Below are 14,379 nucleotides of genomic sequence, written 5' to 3' on the forward strand. Positions count from 1 at the left end.
CACTCATGATTACATTTTTTGAAAAAGTTTAAGTCTACTTTAATTTTTTTAAACTCCTACATCAAGATTAGAAAAACTAATGAAAACATTGACCATCTAACTAAAGAAAAACAGTGACACAAGTCTGCCAAACTAGAAGCAATCAAACTATTATACAGGCAAATCAAAGAAGTTCTTCAAGTTTTGGAATCCATTATCCACAATCCCATGACAAATACTGTCACAATTTGTAGCGCAAAAGATCTTCTCATTCAAATTGATTTCAGTTTTTTGTGTTTGTTGTATTTCTGGTGTCAAATTCTTTCTTTAATTGACCGGGAAAACAAACTGCTTCAGTATAAAAACATTTCAATTGACATTGCAGCAAAAAAATGAGAGGATCGAAGGCTTTCATTTAGGATTTAAGAGATGTTGGGGTAAATAATATTATCAAAGATGCCACAGAAACAGCAAGTTAGTATGGAATTGAAGGTGGATTCCAATCAATAGGAAGTACAAAGGTAAAAGGATGGCACTTTATGAAGTTGAAGGCAACTTTCACCTCCTCACAGCAGAAACAGAATTTGGATCCCAGTACAACCTTGTGCTTTACAGCATTATTACACAAATTGAATTTTGGTTTGATGCCTGCTGTATCCTCCAATTTTGATTTTCTATTTATGCATTCTTCATAGGAATTTAAAGTTCAAAGTTAACTATGAGCCTAGAACGTTTGTCTAGTCTGGCTATAGCTTCAGTTGGACATGAAGTGATCAACACCGACTTGATTTTTTTGGAGGTGGGGAGAAGAGGGGGGGGGGGTAGTAAAAGAGCATTAAGACGCAATTTTCCTTGCCTGCACAAAGCGCAAAGTTATCTCGGAAAAATTTGAAAGTTTATCGAAGCTCTTTCAATAGAATGCTGATTGCAATTAAAGCTTTTAGTTAGAGATGCGCGAATATATAACATGTTGCGAAAAAAACGTGTTTTTGAAAAACATGCCGTCGACAGAAAGAAATAAAATGTTTTGTTCGATGAAAGCTTTTTTATCAATATGGGATTTTGCTACGTTTCTTTCGAAGTGTTTTATTGATTTTATTTTGTTTTGTGGACTCTTAGTTCTTTATAATCATTGGTATTTCATATATAACTGAAAATAAAGTAATGTTCATTTTTCTCAATAAAGATGCCTCGTAAAGCAGACAAAGTCAAGAAGCTTTTCCTAGAAACCTTAGGTAAAACAATCAACTCCTACAATTGCAAATATTGTCGAAAAGGTTATTCAAAGAATACACATAATTTACTTGTTCATGTTCATAAGTGCAGAAAAATACCAGAAGTATTGAGAACTGCTGTTGTAAAAGAAAAAATAGGAAAAAATAAAACACAAATAAAAGTTGATAAAGCTACAGTTAAGCAGTCTAAAATAATTCTTTTTTTTTCGCTTGTTGCGCTCTCGTCAGTAGGGCAGGTCGATTTTGGAATCAGGGGTTTGGTAATAAAGAGATTTGATTAATAGGTGAAAAAAATGTGCTTGGTAAAGTTTTTTTTGTTTTAATGAAGTTTAAGTTGAGCTAAAATGATTTTAAATATTGGTATATTTAATTAAAATTTTTTTTGCAACGCCATCTTTATCGCTTACATTTTTATACAAATTAAAGATTGCCGCACTTACGCAAAATAAACAAATGTTATAATTGTGTGGGAAAAAGAAAGTTTTGTGGACGAAAAATAATGTTTTCAAACAAGCGTAAAACACGAAATTGCACAAAAAGCAAGTTTGGTGGAAGTCCTAACCCTCTTGCAAATACAGAACCACCCACAAACAGACAGATTATTCAAGATTTTTATTTTCTTAACAATACTTATCCAAGTTATTGCTTGAGCGTAATTGTAAAACTGATAGCTGAAAAAGTAATCATGATTTGGAAAAAAGTTAACACTCGCCTACCATTAATGTCCACATATTGTGTCGAAAAAAAAGTTGGAGTACTTCTAAACATATCCAGGTTAATTAACCGAAGAAAATGCAAAGTATTAACAGAAAAAAACACTTCTAAAAAATTGGATAGGCTTTTTGATATCAGTTCCTGCACATGTGACCTTAAAGTTGTACTTTGTAATGATAAAAATATCAAATGTAGTCAAGATAATTGTCCTAATACTCATATTTTACGCACATGTAGTCCAGATAAAAAAGTACTATGTTATTTTTTAATAATAGATATTTAAAATAAAAGTTTTTTTAAAAAAAAATGAACACAAGTATATTACTAGAGTGATAAAGTTTAATACTATGAAATTCATATGCAATTTCTCAATATTATCAAATAATATTTAGGTTTCTGTAGAAGAAAGGTTATATTTAAAAAACCAGAAAGATAAGTCAGGTCCTAAAGGATCATTTCAACTTGGCTCAGTTGATTGTGAAAGGTCTAGAAAAGGATCTTTAAAGAAACATAAAACTGAACATAAAAATATGGAACAATCATTACAACAAGAAACATTTAATTTACTTCCAGAAATAGTATTATCAGAATCTGATTCAGAATCTGTTATTTCTAGCTCAAGTGAGGTAATTAACTAATAAATCGAAATTTAGTTCATTGTTACATTTTTTAAATTTACTTTCTTTTTTTTAACATATCACTTCTTTATATAAAACTTTTTTGTTAATTAACTTTATAACTTTTCTTTTAGGTATGGGAGCCTGCAAGAAGTCCATCAGGAATTTACAATCTTTGGAAGTTTCCAAAGTTTGCTATTGAGTTGATCAGAAACGATATAGGAAGTTCGATTGGAGCTGCATTAGGGAATGCTCTTTTGCTCGATCTATCAGGACTGTTTAATGATCCAGCAATTATATCAAGTTTAGTTTTAGACAAATCCAAAATAGACAGACAAAAAAAGTCAGTTAAAGTATTGTCAGACTTAAAATCCTTTGAAAATACAGAGAGTTTGTTTGCCTTGGTGTTGATGGTAAAATTGATAATGAAACTTTAGTTATAAGAGAAATAAAAAGAGAAGATGGTGAGGTTGTGTTAAAGAGATCAACAAAGAAAGAACATCACATTACTGTGACTAAAGAACTTCTCCCTAACCTTTACAGTGGGGAGTATCTTACTCACAAAGTTTTACCTCTTGTTGGAGCAACAGGAAAAAAGCAAGCTCAGTGCCTATACGAAGTTCTTGAAGAGTATGATTCTTTAAACACTCTAAAAGCAGTTTTGGCAGACAATACTTCCACAAACACAGGTCATAAAGCAGGAATGGTTGTGGAGTTAGAGAAAAAACTAGGACGAAAACTTCAGACTATAGGCTGCAATCTTCATCAGAATGAGCTTCCCTTTAGATCTTTGTTTAAAAAAATTGATGGAGTAACTAATTCACCAAACCATTTTGCTGGACCTTTAGGTAAAATGGCAAATATCAATAATGAGCTTAATTTAGTTGTTAATTTTGGTGTTATTAAGTCTTCAATTATTGTTTTAGAAAAAGAAATTTTAGATGATTTAAGTAGTGACCAGAGGCTTTTATATGAATATTGCATTGCAATTGCCACTGGAAATATGAGTGTTAAATATTCAAGTTGGAAAATTGGTCCCTTAATCATTCTCGTTGGTTAACATTGGCAATACGGTTGATGTCTTTATATATCCGAGTACTAGTTCCTGATTCTAAATTAATTATTTTGGTAACCTATATTGTCCAAGTCTATGTTCCTACATGGTTCCTCCATAAAAAGAGCAATAAGTTACACAAAGCTCCATCAATTATATATTTTTTGATTAACCAAATCAAGCTCCAAGGAAAAGAGGTGCAAGATATTTGCTTAGCAAACTTAAGGTTCAATACTTCTTGCCTACTTCCTGAGAATATTTTGTACTCAATGTTAAAGTCAGAGGAAATATATATAAGATCAATAGCAATGCAGAGATTACTTGATATTAGAAATCGTAAAAAAGATGGCCAAGTTATAAACAGAATTAATAAAATTCCAGAAATTAACATTGATGCTCATATATGGTATGAGCTCATAAACATTTTTGATCAAGACATAGATTAACCAGCAACAACTCAAGATATTACTGATGAAGAGATAGTAGAAAAGTTATTATCTGGAGAAAAAATTGACCTCCCAGGTCTTCCTTCACATTCACAGAGTGTTGAGAGATCTGTACAACTTGTTTCCATGGCTTCTCGTACTGTTTTTGGAAAGGAAGCACGTCATAAGCATATTTTAGCAAAAATTCTAAGCAAAAAGCATAGAAAGAGTTTTATGTCTAAACGTTATTACGGTGAGACATGATGATATTTAAAAACTAATTTATTGCTACTTGTACATGTAAAATTAAACTTTAATAAAAATGTATAATAATTTTTGAGTTAGTCATTACCTCGCGTGGTTCTTAATAAATAAAAAGATCTGAATGCAGTTTTTTTTATGGAATCTTTTATATAATTTAAAATTTTGACAGTTATTTCAAAGGTTTTAATAATCGTTATTAAAATTTAACTTATTGGATAAATTTAACTTATCTGAAATAATTAAGATAGTTTTCTATTTTACAAATATTCTATTATATAACCCAGGCGTCGGCAACCTATTTAAGGTTGAGAGGTTTTTCATTAAATAGTTAAAATAAATATTCATTAAATAATTTTAAAAAAAGAGCCGCAGGATTACAGTTTTAGACCCCTGATATAACCATTAAACAAAATTTCAACATTTTAAATTTGCATTTTTTTTATAAAATCCGGACCAGAATTTACAAAAGAATTTTGGTAAAGTATGAATATCTAACTTAGAAAAAAAATATATTTTTTTGACTTAGAGTACTTTATTTTGTTTTTCTTTATTTCTAAGTAACTGTCAGTCCTTTTGCTTTTTATTTATTTTATTTTATATACAAATTAGTTGGGTCCAGAATTTATAATACAATGCCGCAGTAAATGTTGCGCGGAAAGCCTTAGGACCCAACTTCAAAGCTAAAATCGCTCATGAAGAAACTATTTTAATTTCATAAAATTTTCCAGGATGTGTTTTTGGACTGTTTAGAAATTATCTCCATAATGCCAAACACTGAAATCGAAAAAAAGTTGTAATTCGACCTGCCCTACTCGTCAGTAGGGGTTTTTTAAACATTAAGAATATTAATTGAAATAATAATTAAAAAGAAATTGCTTCCCAAAGCCAAATTCTCAGTCGATGTAGCGGAATTTTATTGTAGCACCAGGCTATAAGACAGTCGATGTAGTAACACTCTCTTGTAGCAGCATGCTATAAGAAATTCGATGTATAAACCAGGTTTGTGGTACCGAGCCGGCGTCATGGAGCCAAAGCTCCACCAAAAGATTAAAAGTTAGGTTTAAAGTTATAAACTAAGGCAAGCTGCATATATGAATTGTTATTGCATTTTGCCTAAGAGTTGTTGATTCAATAATTAAAATACGAAAAACACGTGTTTTTTCAAAGGAATGAAATGTTAAATTAAAAAACATGTTTTTTCCCCACCACTGCTTATAGTATTTATTTAATATTTTAAAAACAGTTATTTATAAACTATAACTATATAAACATTGATACAAATATATGCTTGTATTTTGATTTTCAATAAAAAAAAGTTATACCATAATTATTCATTGTTGTCAATATATATACCTTATTGTTAATACTTCATGGACACGCATTTCTTAATATTTATTATGACGTTATTATAAAATATCAAACAAAATTGAATTAAAAATCGTCGACAAAAACATTCTTCGGTGTTAAAATACAACATTTTGGAGACTGTCAAACAAGAAAGTCTGGCAAAAAGTGAAAGTCAGAATTTTTTTTGTTCCATTGCTTCTTTTAGATTGTGAAAGGTGTTTTTAAGGTTGTAAACATTGGTTTGCTTTTTATTATGTGCCAGGTGAAAATATAAAAAAATACAACTGTTGTTAGACTTAATTTAAGGTTTGTCCTCAATGTTTGGGTTGGACGACATTCAATATCCACAAGTCCTAAAATATATTAAAAATTAAAATATATGCAAGTATCTTATCTCTCCATCAAAAAAAATTTATTTTAAATATAATCGAAAAGAAACAAATACAATAGCATTTTTTTCCTTTCGTACAATAATAGCCATAAATAAAAATTTTTTTTGCTTTTAAAAATAATTACGGAAACATTTTCTCAAAAAACGCATTAATCTGACTTTTTTTTGTGTGTGTGTGTGTGCAATACTTATCATTTTAGTTTGTTTTTTGTTTAATGATTGAATGTTATACTACTTTGTAGGTCTCTGGGTATCGGAAATGACTATAACTTATGTTTGTTTTTTGACACGTTACTTGGTTACATCCAATAAAACACATTTATTATCCCATTTAATGCTTATTAATAACGGAATTTTAAAATTTAACAATACGTTACAATTAAAAAAAAGTGGTTGTAACCAAGCAACTTAACGAAAATTACGTAAAATAAAAAGTTTCTTCATTACGCAAAAACTTTTATTCGAAACACAAGTTCAATATTTTGGTATGGAACTTTAAAAAAGTATCCGTTCATTTTTTTGTCTTGATCTTAAGATATGTGGCTAAATATGATTGACATATAATTTTTGATCAGTTATATAGTTTTAATTAACAACATATTAAAGATATTTTGATTCCATTGAAAAGCAGACAAAACAATTTTGCGGACCTAAGAATAATTTCTAAAATGTTAAATGCGACTTTAAGCTTCAACTGGATATTATTATGCTATACATCTTTTTACACCTACAAAATTTAAACTAATAGTAAAAACTTAAGTTTATTTGAATAATGCACCTGAGTACCTTTAAAGTCTTCAAAGAAATTTAGTTTTATCAATAATCTCACCTTAAGACTTTTCATTTTATTATCATCTTGAAAATTACTTTAAAAATTTTTTTTTTAATTTTTTATGTTATCTGCTAGATAGGTATGTTACTACTTACCAGAGCCGGAACCAGCTTTTTTTATATTTATTTTTTTGGTCTTTGAGATAGCTAACTTCCAGACATGAAGCAAACGCCAAACATTTATATGTTTATACTTATGTCAAATAAGGATTCTTTGCAAAAAATTGGGATGATCGGAGGCTGGGAACAAAAAAGCCCCAAATTTTGTGCTCCCCTGCCCTAAACGTGAGAGCAACAAGTTGATGAAATATTTTTTGTACTGTTCCCAACTAGACTTATATTTATCGATAAATTTTAAGTTTCATAGTATTATCTTTCAGCGTTCAAAAATAATGACCATATAAAATTTATAACCCCCTTAAATTGAGGGGGTTTAAACTTATATGGTCATAATTTTTGATGAATATTAGTCTAGTTGAAAACAGTACAAAAAATATTTCATCAACTTGTTGCTCTCACGTTTGGAGCAGGGGGGCACAAAATTTGGGGCTTTTTGTTCGCAGCCTCCGATCATCGCAATTTTTTGCAAAGCGTCCTTATTTGACATAAGTATAAACATATAAATGTTTGGAGTTTGCTCCATGTCTGGAAGTTAGCTATCTCAAAGACCAAAAAAAGCTGGTTCCGGTTCTGTTTCCGTTAAAGTATGTGATGGCGGGGACCAACTGAAAGTGCATATTTGTTTCGGTAAACAACTGCAATGATTGTTTTCAAAGTAAATCAGCAGCAAAGGCAACGATATATATATATATATATATATATATATATATATATATATATTATATATATATATATATATATATATATATATATATATATATATATATATATAATAAATGTTTATTTACCAAAATTGGTGCAACATTAATTTTATTATTTAAAACATAATTACTAATATTATTTAGCACAAAGAAAGTAACACAAAAATAACACAAAAATAGTATTATTTTGTAAACATAAATACAACATTGTGTCAATATAAAATATTCATATTTTAACATTCGTTTTGAAATATTGACGTTAAATAAAAGCAGTATTAAAAAAATGCTACCAATGTTTATAAAGATGCATTTGATCAATATTTAATTTTAAAATGTTCAAAATATTGTAAAAAAAAAATTCAAAAAATAAAGGTTAAACTAATGATGATATTAATACACAATATTATTTTAGTTGCTTTTAGTACTTAAAATAAAACTGCGTATTAACGCAAACTATTTGCATTATTTTTGCAAAGTATCTTTTTATAAAGATACAAAGTCCTACATTTTGAATTAATACAGTATATTATTGCACATTATGTTCAATAACAACTAAATAACCAATTTCAGCAGCAAACCCCTTTGCTACTAGCTGAATACCGTCGTTAAAATTGTCCCCGTTATTTTGAGTTGTATATCTTGCATCATCAGTTGCATCAATCCCGTCATCAGTTAGATTAAACTCCTCATAAAAATGTTTACCAGCTTTCCTGCTCTTTTTTGCTTACTCCATATTAAAAAATTTACTCGAATCATAAATAAAATTACAAAATATTTATCTTAAGTCCCAAGAAAGGAATAAAGTCACATTTTTTATATTTTATATACAAACTTTGGTTGTTAGTAAATGTACAAGTTAATTTACTTGCCTAGAGAATAATGGTAGATATTGTTGAGTTGTCACATATTCACTCGGTTTTAACTTTGAGCTGCTAGTGAATCTGCTCTGAATTCATTTTCTTCCCACTTTCTCCAGACATAAACATCTGCATTAACAATGTTTTTTGCTTTGAAGAATATCTGAATATTCTTGAAAATTCCCATCCTGTAATCTTTGTAAAGTTTTCAATCCCTTCTTTAATGACAGAATGGAATAATAGAAGATAATCAAAAGAATTTAGGTTCAAGATCTTCATTTTGTTGATATAAGATAGTCTTGCTCTGTTTACCATAGATTTCTTTACAGATTAAAAATTATGGTTTTCTGATAGCAACGTATGGCCATAGGAGTTATTAATGCTCAAGATATGTGTAAAATTTCAAACTTAGCGGTTTTAGAGCGTGATATCTAGACAACAAAAAGTGAAACTATATTGAATTTTTCTTTTTACTGTAGAAATCTACCCGGAGTAGCCGAAAAACAAAAAAGGAATGCGTCTCTTAAATTTATGTTGCTAAAATTCCTCTTCAAAGTAGCAATTGCACTCCATGCACAAACATTTAAAAAAATTTTGGCCAAACTTTAAACACTTTTACAAAATTTCGGGCTAAATTTCGGGACCCAATATTTCCCCAATTAATTGGAATTTTCGAAAAAAAATTTAACAGTGGCCTTAATTCATTATTATTTACAAAATATCTAAAAATGGTTTGAAGACATCACTTTCAGACTTAACCTATATTTCTCACATAATGACTTTTAAGCACTAAATGAGAACAACTCTAAATATTTTATTTAAGTTTGAACATCAGAATTTCATATTTTTAAAAGATCTATTCGAGTTGAAATCAACGGTTTTTATTAAACTGAAATAAGTAGGAATAAATATTTATGAAACAAAGTATATCAACTCCAACCTCTGTTGGTTTTTTCATTGTTAAGCATTTACAAAAATATTTTGAATTGAAACAACAAATCACAATTTCTACTTATAAAAGCTTTGTGTAACCTTTAGTTAGCAATTGGCCCAAAAAGTTGTTTTTTCTGTACCAAATGCCTTCTGGGAGATCTAAATTGGTATGCTCTACTATAATTAGATACACATAGAGAAAAGGTATAGTGGTGTACACCAGGAGCCGATGCAGAATTTTTTGATGTTTGAGATTACCTCCTTACCAGACATGAAGCAATCTCCAAACACTTATGTGATTATACTTACATCAAAAATGGATGCTTTGCATAAAATTGCGGTGATTGGAGACTGGGAACAAAAAAGTCTTAAAATTTTGGCAACACCTGCCCCAAACGTGAGAGCGTTGATAAGATATTTTTATTACTATTCTTACCTAAACTTATATTAATTGATAACTTTTAAAATTCATAAAAAATCTCTTGGCCTTCAAAAATTATAGCCTTCTAAAATTTGTTACACCTTAAATTAGAGGGAGAGGGGTCGGGGTTCGAACAATATGGCTCATAAATATTGAAAGCTAAGAGATTATTGTATGATATTTAAAATTATCAATAAAAATAGAAAAGTTTGGGGTTTGCTCAATGACTTAAAGTTAGTTATCTCAAACATCAAAATATGCTGCATCCGTCCCTGCACATACGAACCGAAAAATAACAAAACTGTGATTAAACCTTAAATCATAAACCATAAATTCATAAAGTCATAAACCTTAAATTTTGATATTGCTGTAAATGAGACGATGATAAAAAAACTAAAACTTATTATTGACATATAGATATTATTTACAAAAAACTATTGTTAACATCGTAGACTTAATTAGTAGGCATATTAAATAAATCAGCAGCTAGAGGTGACCCCAAGTTTTAAACATTTTAGTTTATATGATTACTTTTTAACTTCTTATAAAAATATTAAAATACTCGGAAAAAAAACCAATACTTAGAGTATGGAAAGACTTAAGATATGGAAAGTAAAACCAATGAATAAAGTTAAATTTTGCAAAAATGACAAAAATTTTTGATAGACTTTATTTTATAGTTTAAGTTTTAAATTCTAATAAAAATTTTATTGATATTTATGTTATTTTTAACTTTTCCATTTATAACCTAGTATATAATTTATAATTCAAGTTTTTTTTTATATTTATAATTTAAAAAAGCTTTTGAGTAAATGTTTTAAATAAGCTTTCAATCTTTTAAAAGCTTTAAAAAATTCCAAAGTACAAAAAACGCTCTGGTCAAACTCTTTAAACACTGAGATTTTTAGAGAGGAGATAGCTATCCTGCTATACATTAAATAAATAAAAGCTATACATTAAATAAATTTTTTGCATAACTTTTTATTAAAAAAAATATGATCAAAGTAAAAGTTCAGATTTGCCGTAAAAAGCCGAAACACAGTAACTTGAAAAATCGTTTTAACGTTTTAAATTTTACAAACATAGTAGCTAAGTTTTATTTCAAAAATTAGTACGTAATTTATGCCCCAGATTACATGAAGCCAAGCAGAGTTACTATAAATGCTGCATTTCAAAATAACACTAAAAAACGATTTTTCAAGTTATTTTATTTTGGTTATTTACGACAGAATAGAAGTGCACCAATTATAATATCAAACCGGGAATATAGAACATCCTTCGGAATGCTGGATATTGTTCGTATACGCTATTTTTGATAAAACATGTATTTTTATGAGTTATTTATAAATCGTTAAAACTCTTTATTTATTAATCGCTAAGCAAATCTTTAAAATAGTTAACTAGTTTATAGAAATTACCGATTAATATAAATTTTGATAATTATGAAGTGAAAAGTAAATTGCTGATGACATTCGTAGAAAGAAAAAAGCGATATAGAAAAAAAAAAAAAAAATTAGAGCAATAATTTTTTATTGTACTCATGTAGTCATCAACTTTAATCAAAAATTAATGGATTATATGTGCTTTACTTCCTTATGTAATAAAAGTATATTATTTCTATCAAAACAAATCTAGTTTTTAAGTAATATACCTTAAGTTATGGTAAGTGAATATGCTTTTATTAGAAAACTCATTAATAATAGTGGTAAAAACTCATTAATGAAAGTGGTGAAATAAAAAATCTTTGAGATAATTAGGAAATTTTTGAGTAGAATAATTAATTTGAAAACAAAGGAAAAAATAATGTCAGATCTAAAAAATAAAGGTAATATGAACTGAAACAAGGTTTAAGCATAAAAAAATATTAAAAACTTCTGTCAACAATGAATATGTCAACAAACTTGATATTTCTCAATATTACGAAGTATTAACTAATATAAACGAGTAGTTTAAATCAAATATGCATATTATGTGTGTGTGTGTGTGTGTGTGTATATATATATATATATATATATATATATATATATATATATATATATATATATATATATATATATATATATATATATATATATATATATATATATATATATATATATATATATACATATATATACATATATATATATATGTACATATCGCAATATGTATGTATGTTGTATGTATGTATTTTTATGTTAAAAATAAATTTTGTATCAATAATTTAAAGTATTAATAAAACAACTTTAGTAATTTAGAAATAAATATTTAAAAATAATAATTTAGAAAAAAAGAACTCTTTAAAGATTCAACAAGTTCTCATTTATTGTAATTATATCGGAACCTTTATTAAGGAAGCTTTTGATTTAATAAACGTAAATATTTATGTTTAAAGTCAAATGCATGAATAACTCTCAATATGGATCGGAAATTAGAAACACGTGACCTTCACCAATTTTGATTCTAAACTAACAACAACTGTCAAAAGAAAAGTTTCGATAGCAGGACTACATTTCTTTTATTAGCTACATTTTTTTCTTTTATATGGTTACTTGTTGTTGCCGTTCACTTATCTTTGTTAAATTTATGTGATTTTATTTGTTGTTTTGTTGGGTGTTGTATATGCTGTTGTTTTTGTTGTAAAAGTTTCCGAATAAATAATACTTATGTAGCATGGTTTTTTGTTGTAGAGTGACAACAATATATTAGGCATGATAACTCTTTGTCACAACCATTGGTTTCGCTATGAAGAACGATGAATCTAGGCAACTGGCAACTGTGGCATAAGTTGTTCACCAGGAGACCATTCTGAATCAGAGCCGCAAGCGCCTTTTTCGCAAGAGTTTTCCTTGCTTGCACTTCCATCTTTTATTTGTGATTTTGGATAATAGTTATTTGTGTTATGATTTATATTTTGGGTTGATCTTGTTTTAAATTTTGTTAAACCCTCTGAGTGCATTTGTTTGTCTTTCTTATCTTTTTCATGTTCGTCTTTTGAAATAATTTTGAATACTTGACCTAGATATTTTGCTATCATTCTTGCGTCTTCTTTGGTCTTGCAAACTAATACGTGAAGATGTATATTTTCAGCACGCAAGCCGTATTGGTAATTAAACGAAAATACTCTTTGATGTTGTTTATCTACGCCGCAATAAATAATGCGTCGTGGCTTGTAAATATATTCGTTTTCGTTATTTTGTTTTAAAGTAATACCTGCTCGAGATAGAGTGACTTGAGTTTTATCAAACGTTTTGAGAGACGGTTTTGCTGCTAAATACATATTGTTAACTTTGACACATATTTCAGGAAGACCCGGAGCCTTTAGTTCTGCAAACCCTAAGTATTGAAGTGTTAAACTCATCGGTTCTATTTCTTCGATAGAATTAGAGACTAAATCGTGAGGTGTACTGAACGACAATTTTTGTGTTGTGATAATTTTTGTGTCGGACACAGGACTATGAGATTTAGAATCTTGAATCGAAAATTTCTTGCGTACAGCGGACTTTAAATCTAAGCTTAAATCCAGCAAGCTCTTCACAGCCATTTTTTTTTTTCTTCTTTTGATTTTTATTATTAAACTTTATTATTCGATGAAAAAATGTACTAGAAATATGTAATACAATAAAAATATTTAAGCAGATAAATATTTGTAAATCACAAAGTATTTATTTTAACACTTAACAAAAAGCCTTTTTTAAAAATGTATTGAAAAACACAACACATTATTTGAAATTCTTTTTGTTAAAAATCAAACAGCAATTAGCACGAACAGTGGTCGAAACAACAACAACAACAACTTCAAAAACTGTAACAACAACGACAATAAAATAAGCATGACTTTTATAAAAGATTTTTTATGTATCAAGACAATTTTATTTTAGGAATTTTAAGCTTTTAAATATTAATAAAACTGAACCTTTTAATAAAAAGTTATTTTAATTTGCTATAAAGTTTCCTGTAACTTTTCAGATACAATTATCTGAGAAAAAACTCAACCAAAATAGATTAAAAAAAATTTAAAAAAATACAAATAAACACCGCCGAAACGGCCACCAAACCATAAATAATCGCAAATAAACCAAGCCACGCTAATAATAGTAGTAATAAACGCAAACAAACCTAGACCACAAAAACATCAATAAACCCTAACTTAACCAAAAAGAAAATTCGTTAGTATAACTTCTTTACTTTTTTTTTTTTTTTGAAAATTTCATACAAGAACTTAAACGACTAAAAACTTTACAATTGTTAACTAGCTTTAATAATTATATTTCGGCGTATTTCAAAAATCATTACTAAGATACAATGGAGTACTTAAATTTTTGTGACGACACAATGTTGACAACAAATTCAAGCTTAGATCGGGCGCAGAGATATTAAACCATCGTTGTGCTATTTTTTATTGATTAATCTGTTCAATTAAACGTTTAAAACAGTTAAGAAAGTATTCGGAGTTATAAAAAGATCTTAAACATTATTGCAAGAAAATTTGTTGAGCAAAAATAGTGTTT

General features: G+C 28.1%; 1 protein-coding gene across 1 annotated transcript; it reads right to left on the bottom strand.

Moving 5' to 3' along the window:
• Positions 1 to 12,113: 12,113 nt before the first annotated feature.
• LOC105843314 (low density lipoprotein receptor adapter protein 1) lies at positions 12,114 to 13,499 on the bottom strand. Its single transcript, XM_065810621.1, has one exon. It carries the CDS (start codon positions 13,410 to 13,412, stop codon positions 12,630 to 12,632), a length of 783 nt encoding a protein of 260 aa, XP_065666693.1. The 5' UTR covers positions 13,413 to 13,499; the 3' UTR covers positions 12,114 to 12,629.
• Between the last annotated feature and the right edge of the window lie 880 nt (positions 13,500 to 14,379).

This window comes from Hydra vulgaris, chromosome 11 (genome assembly GCF_038396675.1).
Source record: "Hydra vulgaris chromosome 11, alternate assembly HydraT2T_AEP".
NCBI lineage: Eukaryota > Metazoa > Cnidaria > Hydrozoa > Anthoathecata > Hydridae > Hydra > Hydra vulgaris.